The 15,996-nt window shown below is 37.9% G+C and overlaps 1 protein-coding gene across 3 annotated transcripts in view; it reads right to left on the bottom strand.

Annotated features, from left to right (window-relative positions):
* Nucleotides 1-15,996, bottom strand: part of MALRD1 (MAM and LDL receptor class A domain containing 1) — a 619,714-nt gene that overhangs the window by 475,474 nt on the left and 128,244 nt on the right. For all 3 annotated transcript variants that reach the window (XR_013520422.1, XM_078332925.1, XM_078332926.1), the window contains exons 15-19: nt 12,572-12,670; nt 9,559-9,711; nt 9,036-9,141; nt 8,193-8,560; nt 3,588-4,000 (exon numbers count right to left, since the gene is read on the bottom strand). Coding sequence is in view for 2 of the 3 variants with exons in the window: in XM_078332925.1 (XP_078189051.1) it covers nt 3,588-4,000; nt 8,193-8,560; nt 9,036-9,141; nt 9,559-9,711; nt 12,572-12,670 (1,139 nt within the window). In the remaining variant the exon portion in view is untranslated. The remainder of the gene's footprint in view (nt 1-3,587; nt 4,001-8,192; nt 8,561-9,035; nt 9,142-9,558; nt 9,712-12,571; nt 12,671-15,996) is intronic.

Genomic DNA, 15,996 nt, shown 5'->3' with positions numbered 1-15,996 from the left:
ATGAGATGCCACTATCTATTTTTAAATAGCTAAGATTACCATGACTGATAATAATCAGCACTGGCTTGGATGTGGAGAAGCTGAAACTCTCATATACTGCTGATGGGAATAAAATACCGTAAGCTTTGAAAAACAGTTTAAGAGTCCCTTAAAAAGTTAAACACACTTCTATCATAAGACTCAGTCATCGCACTCCTGGGTATTTACCAAAGAGAAATGAAAGTAGGTGGCCAGGCACGGTGGCTCATGCCTGTAATCCCAGCACTCTGGGAAGCTGAGGCAGGCAGATCACTAGGTCAAGAGTATGAGACCAGCCTAGCCAATATGGGGAAACCCCATCTCTACTAAAAATACAAAAATTACCCGGGCATGGTGGTGCATGCCTGTAGTCCCAGCTACTCAGGAGGCTGAGGCAGCAGAATCATTTGAACCCAGGAGGCGGAGGTTGCAGTGAGCTGAGATCACACCACTGAACTCCAGCCTGGGTGATGGAGTGAGACGCCATCTCAAAAAAAAAAAAAAGTAGGTGTTTATAAAATTATATCAATAGAAATGTTCATAGCACATGTATTTATAATAGCTCAAACTAGAAACAGTCTATCAATCAATACATTAATGAATCAACTTGCTTTATCCAAATCAATTATTGATAGATGCTGTAACATGAATGAATCTCAAAGTGATTGTACTGAATAAAACAAGACAGACTCTGGACTTAAAATATGCCCAGAAGAAAAAAAAACACAAAATGTCAGGCAAAAAGTGCACACTTAATATTTCATTTATATAAAATTTTAGACTGTATAAATTACCATATAGTGACAGAAAGCAGTTCAGTGGTTGATAAGGGCCAGGTGTGAGGGGGCAGAGAAACGAACTCCGGAAACTGTTGGAGGTGAAGTATATTTCCATTATCTTGATTATGTGGTGATGGTTTCAAAACTTTCAGTACGTTTACTTTGTTATATGTTAATTGTACAAAATAAAGCTTATAATAAAAATAAGAAGACTGAACCGAGGTTTAATGTGTAATGGTTTCCTGAGCCTTTACTGACCATGACACACACAGCACTGGCTGATTATTTCAATTGACATTAACAAGCAAGCTGGTTCCTGTACACTTACATGTACAATTTGTTCCTATCCTATGTCTTCCATTTTAAATGAGTGATCTTGAAAAATCTTTGCATTTTTCTTTACCCAAACATGGCATGAGCTCCTGCTGTCTGCTGGGCCCAATGCTAGGTCATTCCATCTACCATATCACAGTTAATTAAAATGCTGGTTGTTATTTCCGCTCTTTCTCAGAAACTATGTCTATCCATTATTCAATGGAGAAAAAATATCCTGTTCCTTAAATCAGTGCTCTGCCCAACTTCTTTTTTTTCTTTTTATTTTTTTAGAGAAGTCGTGCTCTGTCACCCACGATGGAGTGCAGAAGCAGCTCTCACTCGGCTCACTGCAACTTCCACCTCCAGGTTCAAGCGCTTCTCCTGCCTCAGCCTCCCAATCAGCTGGGATTACAGGTGTGTGCCTGGCTAGTATTTTTGTATGTCTAGTAGAGATGGGATTTTGCCATGTTGGCCAGGTTGGTGGTGATCTACTGACCTCAAGTAATCCTCCCACTTTGGTCTTCCAAAGTGCTGGGATTACAGGCATGAGCCAATGCTCAGGCCCATTTTTCACTCTCTGGAATGACAAATCCACATAGCATGGATGATCTCTGATTTCATCTTTTTGGGCCTGAATCTTTATTTTTTTTTAAGGCTAAAAGAAGCCTTTGATAAAATCAATCAGAACACTTCATGTAACCCAGGGTGGGTTTCAAACCTCAAGTTTCATGTTTGAGGTTCACAACGAAAGTGTTCCCTGATTAGTCCCACATTGATCTGGCCATGAAGCTATGAAGCTGCTTCCCGGCAAAGTTGATTTTCTCCCGGAAACCAATCCTTGAGTAAATATCATGAGAAGGGTTCATCCACTACCTACTAGCTTGATGCAAACTATAATTGACCTGATGAGACATTAAGAATTAATTTGGCAGTGGCTCACGCCTGTAATCCCAGCACTTTGGGAGGCTGAAGTGGTTAAATCACAAGGTCAAGAGATCGAGACCATCCTGGTCAACATGGTGAAACCCCGTCTCTACGAAAAATACAAAAAATTATCTGGGCATGGTGGCACGTGCCTGTAATCCCAGCTACTCGGGAGGCTGAGGCAGGAGAATTGCCTGAACTCAGAAGGCGGAGGTTGCAGTGAGCCGAGATCGCGCCATTGCACTCCAGCCTGGGTAACAAGAGCGAAACTCCGTCTCAAAAAAAAAAAAAAAAAAAAAAAGAATTTGAAGGAGATAAGCCATTGTTACATAAAAGTCAAAGGACCTCCTTTCCATTTCATTCCGGGTGATTACTTGTACCTTACACTTGTGGCTAACCAGAACGATGCCACACTATAGATGGCAGATTAGTTCTCATGTTTTTGGTTTATGTGTATCTGGACAAATCTCCCATTCCAATGTGTCTTCACTGCAGAGTCTACATCTATGACTTTTAGAAGCTTTCAAAAGGTGTCCTGGAGCTAAGTTCTTGGTTACAAAACTGTTAACTAGATTTAGACATTTAGATGTCTTTCAATTTTAGGGCTTCCAATTTGGGTAACTAAAGAAGTTTAATATATGCCAAAAGAAAAAATAGTTTAGCCAGGGACAGATAAGACGTTTTTTCCAGTATATTATGTATAGATCAATTTGACTATACAATGAAAGAACAAATATTCAATCCCCCTGCGTGTCATAGACTGCATGATATGCTGCAAAGTAAGTAAACCTGCATTAATTAGAAACAGTGAGTTCTAGTCCAAATCCCAGTTCTGCTGCCCATAAGCTATTTGGCCAGGGATAAACAATCAGCACTCTAAGATTTTTTTCTTCAAATCTAAAAAAGTGGCTGAAAGGACTTCTGGCTTACCAAAATCAGAAAATTGTTGAGACAATCAGATAGATAATATGTAAAATTCCTTTACAAAACTGTAAACGCCACATACACATTTGAGCTTGCAATAGTAAGTCTGACTTTCAGAAAACAACAGGTAAAATCTGAAGTAAAGAATATTTCCCAGGAGTAAGGAGACCTATATCCAAACTCTAGCTCTTCCTCAGAGAAGCTGTCTAATTGCTAAATAAAGTCTGGATTTCTGTAGCTTACCTATAAAATGATAAAAGTAAAATGAAATATGCAGACAGATTTCAGTGTCTGTGCGTCTTACAAAATATCAGAGATTATGCAAAACTCTCCCCTCCACTTCTAGGTTGTTCATTTTGGTAGAACAGTTACTTGAAATTGGATGGACCTGCAGCTATTTCCAATGGCCACGTGTTCATCTACAGAAATTCTAATCTTAAGTTATTAGGGGTGGTCAAAGAAGAAACAAGTTAAAGAGCTTTGATACACCCTCAATTAAATGATAAATGGGTATCAATGTAATGTTGATCAAATTCAAATTAAAAATTCAAGAATATAGTGATCTTTCATACTCCTTAGACATCCGGATGCATTTCAAATGTACATTATAAAACCCATTATCCATACCTGAAAGGGCTGCCTGCTGGAAATGTTGAGGTGTTTCCTTATCCATCTGTTGCCTTGATTCCCAAATATCTGCCACAGCAGCTGTCCTTTGGTGTCACTCCAGATCCGCTGGTAGATCGCCAACCTATAAATGTGCTTTCCAAACATGTGGTAATAGAAGCGGAAAGTGCAGCCTTTTGTATCTGTGGCATTAAGGATTGGGCTGAGTAAGGCAGCACTGTCTTGAAAAGCCTGTGGCTCTGAAGATTCTATGTAGAGATAGTGTCCTTTGGCTGTGCCCAGAGTATTATCTTTCATTGGCCCTGTGTTAAGTGTTGACGTTGGACCCTGGTTCCTGGTCCAATCAAAGTCATCCTTTGTATCTTGTTCCCAGTTACAGATTCCATTTTCAAAGTTACACTGCAGCTCACGTGCTGAAATTCACATTAAATTGGAGCAAAAGATGATTAGGGACAAAAATACCTGCAACCACATTCTATTTATTAACATTCAAAGAATGCTAGTTGATACTTTGCTCATGCCAAGGTAAGTCATTTTATTTTAAAAATGCAACAGTGAAGTTTTTTAAAAAAGTAACTACAACCTAAATGATACATCAAGTAATAATATTTTATGAACTAAAGATGGAATTGCTTTGGACATTTTTTTCCAAATACTTTTAATGCACATCTCTTCTCCATTTCTATGACGATAACTCCAGGCAAATGATCATGACTCCATGTGTGGCTCACTGTGAGAAACTTCTGGCTCAGTGGATTTCAATCTCAACTGAATGTTCCAATTGCCAGGGAACATTAAAAAACAAACACTAAAGCCAAGAATTCACCTCCAGAGGTGTTGATGTAATTGCTCCGAGTGGTAAAGCCATGTATCAGGATTTTTTTCTAAGGTTCCTTGGTGACTCTACCAGGCAGAGCTGAGAACAATCGTATGTTGAGAATTGCCCGGAACTCATGGTAAAATTGCTTACTTCATGGTAAAACATTGCAACAGATATTAGCTTACTGGATGCAGGGTGAAGCCCAGAAATCCACATTTTTAACAAGCACCCTAATGCAGATGTTTTCCTGACCTCGATCCCAAAATCTCGACTTTGGTGCCATCTCATCCTGGATCCTAGTGTCTCTACACATCAGTGCTAAGGGAACAATCCTTCAGTGGCAATATATCACTTCCTTCTCTAATCCAAATTCTTTCATACATGCTCATAGATTCTAAACTTAAATCAAAACTCCTCTTTCAGACTCCACTTTCCCCAAATTAAAATGACTGCCTGGTCCCTAGCTATTCTTCCCCTTAGCCTGCACCACCTTCCCCATGTATTCTAAACAACCCACCTCTTTCTCCACCTCTGTTTACCCTAATGTTAGGTATGTGCCTTGTCATTTTTTTGTTGTGATCTCATAATTATGGGTCTTTTCTTCTCACTGGATTATAGCTCCTTCGAGCTGCAGCTTTTAAACTGCCAACTTCCTTCAGTCCCTAGACCAATTCAGACTTAGGAAGAACCTTAGAGCAGTCCCGCCTTATCTGATGTTTCACTTTTGGCAGTTATAGTTACCCACAATCAACCGTGGTCAAAAATGTGAAATGGAGAATTCGGGAAATAAGTAATTCATACATTTTGAGTTGCAGGTCATTCTGAGAAGGCTGATGAAACCTTGTACATCACAAATAGTAGCTATCTCAGTTCTCAGAGCGACTGTAACAGGATCACAGTCCCAGTGTTTAAGTCACCCTTACTTTACTTTATAATGGCTCCAAAGCGCAAGAGTTATGGAGCAGGCATATTGTTATAATTGTTCTATTTTATTAGTAGTTGTTGTTAATTTCTTACTATGCCTAATTTATAAATTGAACTTTATCAGGCTGAGCGCAGTGACTCACTCCTGTAATCCTAACACTTTGGGAGGCCAAGGCAGGCAGATCACTTATGGTCAGGAGTTCAAGACCAGCCTGGCCAACATGGTAAAATGCTGTCTCTACTAAAAAATACAAAAAAAGAGCCGGGCGTGGTGGCTCAAGCCTGTAATCCCAGCACTTTGGGAGGCCGAGGCAGGTGGATCACGAGGTCAAGAGATCGAGACCATCCTGGTCGACATGGTGAAACCTTGTCTCTATTAAAAGTACAAAAAATTAGCTGGGCATGGTGGCGCGTGCCTGTAATCCCAGCTACTCAGGAGGCTGAGGCAGGAGAATTGCCTGAACCCAGGAGGCGGAGGTTGTGGTGAGCCGAGATCGCACCATTGCACTCCAGCCTGGGTAACAAGAGCGAAACTCCGTCTCAAAAAAAAAGAAAAAGAAAAGAAAAAATATCTGGGCATGGTGGCAGGCGCCTGTAGTCCCAGCTACTTGGGAGGCTGAGGTAGGAGAATCGCTTGACCCGGGAGGCGGAGGTTGTGGTGAGCAGAGATCCTGCCACTGTCTCCAGCCTGGGCAACAGAGGGAGACTCCGTAGTCTTAAAAAAAAAAAAACAAAAAACAACTTTATCATAAGTATTTATGTATAGAAAAAAAAGCAACATATATAGGACTAAGTCCTTTTCTCAGTTTCAGACATCCACTGGGGATCTTGGAAGCCCCCAGGTAAGGGGGACATCTACCATAGTCAGTAATTGAACACTTTATCTAAATTTCTAGGGTAATTTAGGAACGTGTTCATTTTTCAGAATGTGAGGATATACTGACACCTGATATTCACCTTAGGATAAATAATATAAAATGGGCATTTGAAAGTCTTTGAGAGAAGGGAACAGGTTTTAGAATTAACAAGTAGTTCCACATTTTAGCTTCATTTACATGTTAGTTTTTAAAAAATAAATGTCAACTGTCCTTTAACTATTCATCTTAGTAATGGCACTTGGTGCCAAAAGTGAACAAATATTCTGCAACAATAAAGAAAAGGGTATGTGAATAAAGGCAGCCAGGCAATAATAAGTCATCTGTCTTAGAAAAATCACAGAAGAGGAGCTTAGACCTTATGAAGGAAACCAAGTGAGTAAATGTCAAGTGGGAGATGAGCTTCCTTTTGATATTTCCTCCCTTGTGACTGATCAACTTGTGAATGACAAGTTGCGGCATTTCTGACATAAAACTGATGCTAAAGCAAACATATTTTTCTATTGTCTGTCTTGGTGCTGTCTGCACACTCAAACTTCATTTCCAAAGGGAATATGCCTAGCTCCACCTTTCCATAAAAGACCACATCTCTAAATATATTTCAGGAAATACAACATGGATTTGAGGATCTCTAATGTACACTGTGTAATGAAGTAATATGCCTTGATGGAAGGCCGTGTGAGAAATTGACATTCTTCCACTAATACATAATCACAAGAGGTTTTGTGATATTATAGTTGTACTCCCATTATCCAGTTCTACTAAGTGAATATAGGGAAGTTTGAGGGCAATTTGCTTATTTTTAGCAGCAAATCACCATTTTTTAATGAGTGGGATTTAGAGAGCTTGAAAAGATGAAAAGGCTTTCTAAATTTGCAAAAATAAATTGGCCTTAGGAAAAGTTACACTTTGTATGATAGTCATTGTCCAAATCACAAATTTTAATGGTATCCACTCAAACATTAGTGTGTAAATTTCATGAGAGGCATGGTAATTCTCAGTTTAATAGGCCTGACTTCGATATACCTTTGATAATATGCGTACTGAAGATTACATATGTGCAAAACGCTCCACAATGATTTATATGGAAATTTTTAAATGTTTTCTGTGATGTAATAAGCATTTTATGTTTCTACTTTGGTTTGTAATTAGCATCCCTATTTCATGAACATAAATTTAACACATAAAATAAATTTCATAAGTAATTTAAAAAATAAATTTCATAATAAAATATGAGTAATTTATTTAAAAAATGTAATATTCAAATATCTTGAGTTTTAAAAATCATTGCTATTTCTGGATGAGGAATCTGAGTCCAAGGAAAGATGCAAAGCTTTTCTTTTCTTGACAGAGTTTTGTAATAAAAAAATAAAAAACAACTATGCCTCACTAAGGGTGGTGGGCAACACTGGCAGTAGATTCAAACTGTACAGAAACATACTACAAAGGCCTGCAAATCTGACCGTCCCAACACCTTCATCCATTTTATATTTTGGGCCCTCATTCCCCTTCATCTCCTTGCTCTAGCCATACTGGCTATTTTCCATCTGCCTTGTAGCTGCTTCTCAGGGCTTTTAGATACATGCTTCGACTTGTGATTTTTTTTAGATCTGATCTAAGAACTTTCTGATCTATAAACTTTCTATAATCTCTAGAAAGTCTACTGCCACTATTAAATTAAGTCACAGCACAAAGCTACCATTTAATATCTCTTTATTAAATATTTAGATATTTATATTTTGATAAGCTTATAAGCTCCCACATGGGCAGGGACTCTGTAGTTGCATTTATCATTATATCTTTAGTATTTGGTATCTAGTTTCTAATAAATCAACTTAATAAACTGACTAATTAACCACACATAACATTCATCAGCTTTGGAGCTATGGTTACTGTTATTGGTTTGATTGGCAAGACAACAGTGAACTCATTAAGGTCATCACTTTCAAAATGAGAGAGAGAATCCCCCAACCAAGAAGAACTTACCACAGTTGACTTCATCGGTACGATCACCACAGTCATCCACCAGATCACATAACTGAAGCTTTTCTATGCAAGCCCTGGTGTGGTGACACCAGAAATGATCCGGCCCTTCACAGCTCTCAGCAGGAAGGGGGAGAGTACAATTTTCAAATCGGATGTCATCAATAGCTGAGACCCCATCATAAATGCCCAGACTGACTTTATCTAGTGACAAGTGGAAGGGCTGAGAAAGGCGTCCTAGCTGAATGATTGCCTTCGACCATAGGTTGCCCTGATTGTATAATACTCTCCACAGCACTGTTGAGTCATGAGATTTTTCCATATGTAGTTGCAGCTCAGCTGCTCCCACTGACAAGCCATAGTTATAGAACCTAAAAAAGAGTGAATATAAGAAATGCAAGTGATTTATAGAAAAGACTACATATGTAGCCTTTAGACTTTTCTACTCAGTCAACAGTCAATGTCTTTATGATAACTCATAAAAGACATTTTTCTTTCCTGCAATAACTGTGGCCGTCCATTTGCAAGAGCTTATCTGCTAAAGCACACACTCTGTGATCCTCACAACGCTGGGAACTTGTCTCAGGGAGCTCAGTACAGTACCAAAGGAAGCAATCTTAATTAAATTATAATCCACAGTTGGAGGGAAAGAGCCCCTTTCATCCTAAGGAAGAAAGCAACATATACTGATAACATGCTCCTAAGTAGAATGCAAATCGTGTGAATTTAATGCAACAGCTATTTTTGGAGTAAAACCAGCAGTAAACCACAGTAATGAATAAGTGCCGAAGTGTGCTTGCAAATCCTTGACCAATAGGGTAACTGATCATTTTGTTTAATATTTACCAGAAGGAAAGTATGCATCCAGGTCCTGTCTGGCTGTAAGTTGGGCTCTGGAGCTTAGCAACTTGCCACAAGCTGCTGCTTTCCTTCAGAATGAACATAAAATGCCCTGTTGAGATACAAAAACAAAACCTCCATTAACCTACTGGATTCTAAAATGAGACATCTGTGTCTTAACACTACACTGAGCAAGATCACTGTCCAACTGAAATTAAAGTTATACAATAAAAAATCAATCAGTGACTCTTAGTCAAATTTGCTCTCATAAATGTTGAACCACTATCTACATCTCATGCTAAATGACACCAAAAACAATTAACAATTGCAGGTAGTTCGGCCAAAAATATATCTATATGCCATCTGTACCATCCATAAAGGAATCAGTCCATGCAGCACAATTATAATTGACAATATTCCAACTGACAGTTTGTTGCAGTATCACAGAACCATACCAGCTTCCCTCTCTCTTCTGAGGTTTAACTACACAGTAAATAGCAGTGGTTAGAAAGTCCTGTTTTCTTCTTACCTTGAGATGTGTTGAGACTATGATCCTGAGGTGGAGCCTGGTGCTCAAAAACAGTGGAAAGTTCACTCTGAGAGCTCCATACCCAGTCAAAATGGTCACCACTAATTGCTTCAAACCAACCACAGCTGTTTGCTTCAAAATCACACTTGGAAACTGAAGAACAAAAATATGGCTCTTATGCTGGCTCTCCAAACAGCTCCCACACTTTGAAAAGGCAGAGCTCAAATGGAAATCACCTTATGCTTCTCTATGTACATGAAGGGCATGAAGGGACATATTTGAGAACATAAAAAAAGGATCCTTTCTCACTTGCAAAAATGGAGCTGTACTTTCCATACTGGAAATTGAGAAGGCAGAATTCTCAATTCAAGAAATTCAAATTTTTTTCCAAATATTTTAAGAAACATCATCATTCAGCTTGGTTGCTTATAGAATTGCCAAGGTATGTCTAATGCATGCTGATATTTAATGTCAGTTTCCCAGCTACTACTACACCAGCTTGAGGGCGTCACTGTTTCTGCATGGTGTTTTATGTTAACCATGAAAAGCTGCTACTTCTAAACAATTTAACATGTGAAGAATCCCAGATACACTCTATTTAATACAATGTGTACCCCAGGTTTGTATAGAGCTTAGTATTTCACAAAGTGTTATGTGCATTGCTTAACTGTTGCAGAATAAAAAATTTGAACTATTTTCAGATAAATATGTAGAGAAATCAGTTATATTCTGCAAAGATATTCTAGAAGAGAAAGAAGAAAAAGGAAAATGAGAAAAAAGGAAAAATTATAATGTTAGTGGTGCAATAGTACAGCTAATAGTTATTGAACACTTTCTGTAATAGACCCTGTGTGGAATATATAGATCTAACTTTAACAAACAGCCCTATAGGAAGGTATTATTGTTGTTATTTTATAAAGATGCCAGAGAGGTTGAGAGTAGTTATTAATGTGACCAAGGTCAAATAGTTAAGAAGTTGTAGAGTGGGATCGTAACCCAAATATTGTGACTCAGAGGCTAATATCTTTCTCCAACTGTTAACAGTAAGTGTTAACTGTCATTAGATTGAACAAGAATAAACCAAAAAGGCATAATCTGAATTTACTTGGAATGAACATTCAGCTGCTACTACATAGACCAAGGTAAAATGAAGTTCATTTTCATTGATGATGATTACACTGATATTCTTAGCCATTAGCTATTTTTATCCAGGAATATAGTCATAAACTGTGTAGACATATCCTTGTAAAATAAATTAGGAGGTAAACAGTGAGTTTAGGGTAAAAAAGTATAAACTAAATCACTAAATGAGATTACCAAATTTAAAATTATAAGATCATTTTAATCTAATAACAAAGTTATAGGGAATTTAACCTAATTGTAAGAGCATTTTAACCTAATGACAAAATTATCCTTTTGAATCTTGAAAATGCCTCTTCTACATGGAGAAGAATGTGAGATGATAATATTATAAACACCTTCTAAGTTTTTATAGTTTCTATGAAGTGTCTAATTTCAAAAGCTTATTTGCATTCTATCAAATTTCCTGGCCTCAATTTGACTAGCAAAGTAGTTCTGAATCTTATCAGAATCAAAGGGGATATATATACATCTATATATCTAAAAATAAAAACTTTAAAAATAAAACATCTACTTTAATATGCAAGAGACAGCTATACTTTAGTATATAAAGACAAAAACAAGTAAAATGAAAGCTTTACTATATTTAAAGATTTTTCAAGTAAAGTTTACAAATGTGTGGTAAAGCAAAATCATGTACTGCTCAAAAATTTAAAATAACAATAGTAAATAATACAAGTTAGAAATAAAATGCAAAGGATATTTGTCTTCATACAGTTAAAAACTATCTCTATAAGTATATAATATACAAACAACACATAAATATGCATAGAGTCTAGGGTTTTCAAAGTATGTAGATGTCATTTTGATACCTGGGAAGCAAATGCTTTTGATTCTTATTTCAGACAACCTGGGAAACTGGATCTAGGAGTTATTGTTATGTAAATATAAGAGGAAAACAGGTTATTGCTACTGTATAATATCTATCTCACACAGCTACCTGGAAAGGGAACCTTATTATCTGCTATTCAGGGAGGTACTGCTATAGAAATAAGAGAGTATTCCAATGATAGCAAAATTTCAGAAATCATTGCAGTGACTTTGTAGTTTTCTTAGATAAGACTCTTTAAAGATAGTAATTTTTCAAAAGATAATTATGCTGTTAAAATTCAAATATGCATTTCTAGTGTTCTTTAGACTCAGATTTAAAAACTTTCCTTGATTGATTATAAATGTAATAATCAATCATTTTTTTATTTATTAATTTATTTTTTTGAGATGGAGTTTCACTCTTGTTGCCCAGGCTGGAGTGCAAAGGTGCAGTCCTGGCTTACCACAACCTCCATCTCCCAGGTTCAAGCAATTCTCCTGCCTCAACCTCCCGAGTATCTGAGATTACAGGCATGCACTACCACGCCCAGCTAATTTTGTATTTTTAGTAGAAATGGGGTTTATCTATGTTAGTCAGGCTGGTCTCAAACTCCCAACCTCAGGTGATCTATCCACCTCAGTTACTCAAAGTGCTGGGATTACAGGTGTAAGCCACCACACCCTCTAGTTAGCTGTTAATTAATTATATGCTTCACTAGAACAGCTTTGAAAAATTATATACATATATAATTTCTACATAGAATTATATATCATAAATACATATATAGTACATGTATGTGTGTGTGTATATATATATATATATATATACCCACACCCACATGTATACATATATAAAATTTCTTTTTTTTTTTTTTTTTTTGAGACGGAGTTTCACTCTTGTTACCCAGGCTGGAGTGTAATGGCACGATCTCGGCTCACCGCAACCTCTGCCTCCTGGGTTCAGGCAATTCTCCCGCCTCAGCCTCCTAAGTAGCTGGGATTACAGGCACGCGCCACCGTGCCCAGCTAATTTTTTGTATTTTTAGTAGAGACAGGGTTTCACCTTGTTGACCAGGATGGTCTCGATCTCTTGACTTCGTGATCCACCCGCCTTGGCCTCCCAAAGTGCTGGGATTATAGGCTTGAGCCACTGCGTCCGGCCCTACATATATAAAATTTCTAAGTTAGAAAAGGAGAAATACAATAGCTGGGAATGTTTTAACAATTGAAGTCCAAGAATTAGACAATAGCCTGGGTATGTTTCAATAATTGAGGCCAAGAATGTTTCACTGTTTCTGGAGCATTATTAACTTTCTCAGTTACCATCATCAGAATTCTCATGATTTGCAATAATAATTGCAATGAGCATTTACACAAGGTTTGGTGTATAGCAAGCCTTGTGCTAGGGGCTGTTACAGGCATAACATGATGCCCATTGACACAAAATTCCTATTTAGCATATGTACCTCAAAGCCCAAAGTACAATAAAAATAAAATTATGACTGTCTATACTATGGCTATGGATTGAAAAGCTAATGATTCTACAGTAGCTTTTAGTTACCGTGAGAAAAATTACCTGAATTACTTCTACTAATTATGTAAATATTACATCAGTTGCCCCTGGAGAAAAGACATGAGGGAATACGTGGTGGGCTGGCTCACAGGTCCATCCCTGTCATTCTTTGAGCTCTTCATTGAGATAAAAGAAATTGAATTTATGTAGAAGCCAAAAATCCTCATGCAGTGGGGGGGGGGGGGGGGTTCCAAAAGAGTCTTTATTATTTCAGATTCACTGTCTCAAACTTCTCTGATGGTTTAGGATGATTCTACTGAGGTTTGTTGGCAAGGAACAAACATGGAGTGTACAAAAGAGAAGTCTGATGTCTAAGCTGGTAATTGGAGCCTCACACAAAGATTTAAAAAGTCCCAGAAGGAATACGTCCTGACACATCATGTGGTTGAACTTTGAACAGCTGAACTCCTGTTGTCAGCCACAGAGGCAAGATGCTCATGTTGAGTGAGAAAAACAAAATAAAACAAAAACAAAATGAAGCCTGAGCATGCGAGTACTAATTTTAAAAAGTTAAAACCCAGACCCAGACGAGAGGTGCCGTTGTGACTTAGAGAAAGATCTGAACCAGAAAGAATATACATGTAGTGTAAAAAACATCTGTTGATACATATGTCATCTAATTTAATCCTCATGGAATATCAAAGGAAATACTGTTGTCCCTATCTCATTTATTTTTATTTTGAGACCATCTCATTCAGTTGCCCAGGATGGAGTGCAGTGACATGACCTCAGCATATGGCAGCCTCAACCTCCCAGGCACAGACAATTCTCCTGCCTCATCCTCCCGAGTAGCTGGGAACACAGGTGCATGCCACCATGCCTAGCTATATATATATTTTTTTAATTTTTGTTAAGATGGGGTCTCCCCATGTTGCCTATGCTGGTCTCAGGCTCAAGGGTCCTCCTGCCTCAGCCTCCCAAAGTGCAGGGTTTACAAGTGGTAATCCACTGTGCCTGGCTGTGTCCCATTTTTATATTTTATTTTATTATTTTATTTTATTTATTTGGAGATAGAGTTTTGCTCCATACCCCAGGTTGGAGTGCAGTGGCACAATCTCAGCTCACTGCAACCTCCACCTCCCAGGTTCCAGCGATTCTCATGCCTCAATCTCCCGAGTAGCTGGGATTACAGAGCCCACCACCACTCCTGACTAATGTATGTATTTTTAGTAGAGATGGGGTTTCGCCATGTTGGCCAGGCTGTTTTGAACTCTTGACCTCAAGTGATCCACCCTCCTCAGCTTCCCAAAGTGTTCGGATAACAGGTGTGAGCCACTGCATCTGCCTGTGTCCCTGTTTTAGATATGAGAAATATGAGATTGAAAGAGGAGTGACATATAATTCATAACTCTTGTGATGATTCTAACACAGACCTGATGGCAAAGCTTATGCTCTTTAAAATTATACAGATTCTATTAAGTTAAACCATTAATAATAATTATAACAATTTTTAAACAGCTATCCTATCCCAAGCATGATGCTGTGTGTTTTTAACGGAAGATAATACAAAATCAAAATATTATGACCTTGGGACAGAGTCTGAAAATAGGTGTCAAACCATGCAATAGTAAAGGTCGTTAAGTCCATCACAGTGACTCTTCTTGTCCCTTTTAAGATTTTTTTTCCTCTAGATTTTGTGACCCTGCTGTAAGTTACAGGAAGGAGGACAAAAGTTAATTGAGTATTCTAGCATGTTGGCTTAGGTTCATAGAGGTTGTCCTTTATTTGATTAAGCATTTGTTATAAACTCCAAAGGCATGAATACCACATTCTCTGTTTTGGAAAATGTTCTGTAACACTGTAATTCTTTTGAGTTTCAGGCTTTTCAATGCATTTTAATGGTTATGTGTTTGAAGTTATCATAAGATTGAGGCAATTAAACTCTAGACTTCATCAATATTTAATAGTCATTAATTATTTAAAACAACATGTACAATAGTAAGGGAATGTTTGCAAAAGTACCATAAGATTATTTTAAAGATGTGTACATAAATGAATAGAAATAATTAAATATTTATACAATGTCAATAACATAACTAAATCATTATTGTATTTGAAGGAAGAATAATTAATTACACTATTCTACCCATGGCTTCAAGGGTCTCCTGAGATCTAGACAATGCAGGCACTTTTGGGAGACAATTCCTCATGGGTCTCTTACATTTCTACACAGGTTATGAGCAGGGCCATTAACTGCTCAAAACAGCAGGGCTGTCCCTTTGTTCCAGCCCTTTCAAGGATATTTAAATAGCAGAGCTGTGAAAGACAGATAGTGACCCCCTCTACAACAGAAGGCAAGTTATTAACCTGTAGAATAAAGATAATGTCTCCTCTAAAGAAAAGGTCAGAAAAGTTTGTTTGCTGCCCATTATAAAAGATTTAACTTACGCCATGGAATATTATGCAGCAATCAAAAATGATGAGTTCGTGTCGTTTGTAGGGACATGAATGAATCTGGAGAACATCATTCTCAGCAAACTGACACAAGAACAGAAAATGAAATACCGCATATTCTCACTCATAGGTGGGCAATAAAGACAGAGAACACATGGACACAGGGAAGGGAGTACCAAACACTGGGGTCTATTGGGGGGAAGAGGGGAGGGACAGCGGGTGGGGGGAGCTGGGGAGGGATAGCCTGGGGAGAAATGCCAAATGTGGATGAAGGGGAGGAAGGCAGCAAAACAAACTGCCATGTGTGTACCTATGCAAATGTCTTGCATGTTCTGCACATGTACCCCAAAACCTAAAATGCAATAAAAAAAAAAAGAAGTGAAAAAAAAAAAAGATTTAACTTCCATAAGTTTTGGGCCTCTTTTGCGGTGATGCAAGCCTGCTTCATGTGTATACCTATCTGCCTGGGCACCTCTCTGTTGCCTCTTACTCTGGGAACATGGGGTGCAAGAAGAACCAAG

The sequence above is a fragment of the Callithrix jacchus genome, chromosome 7 (assembly GCF_049354715.1).
Source record: "Callithrix jacchus isolate 240 chromosome 7, calJac240_pri, whole genome shotgun sequence".
Classification (NCBI taxonomy): Eukaryota; Metazoa; Chordata; class Mammalia; order Primates; family Cebidae; genus Callithrix; species Callithrix jacchus.
Note: the sequence above shows the minus strand (reverse complement) of the source record. Positions and strands in the feature narration are given on the sequence as shown.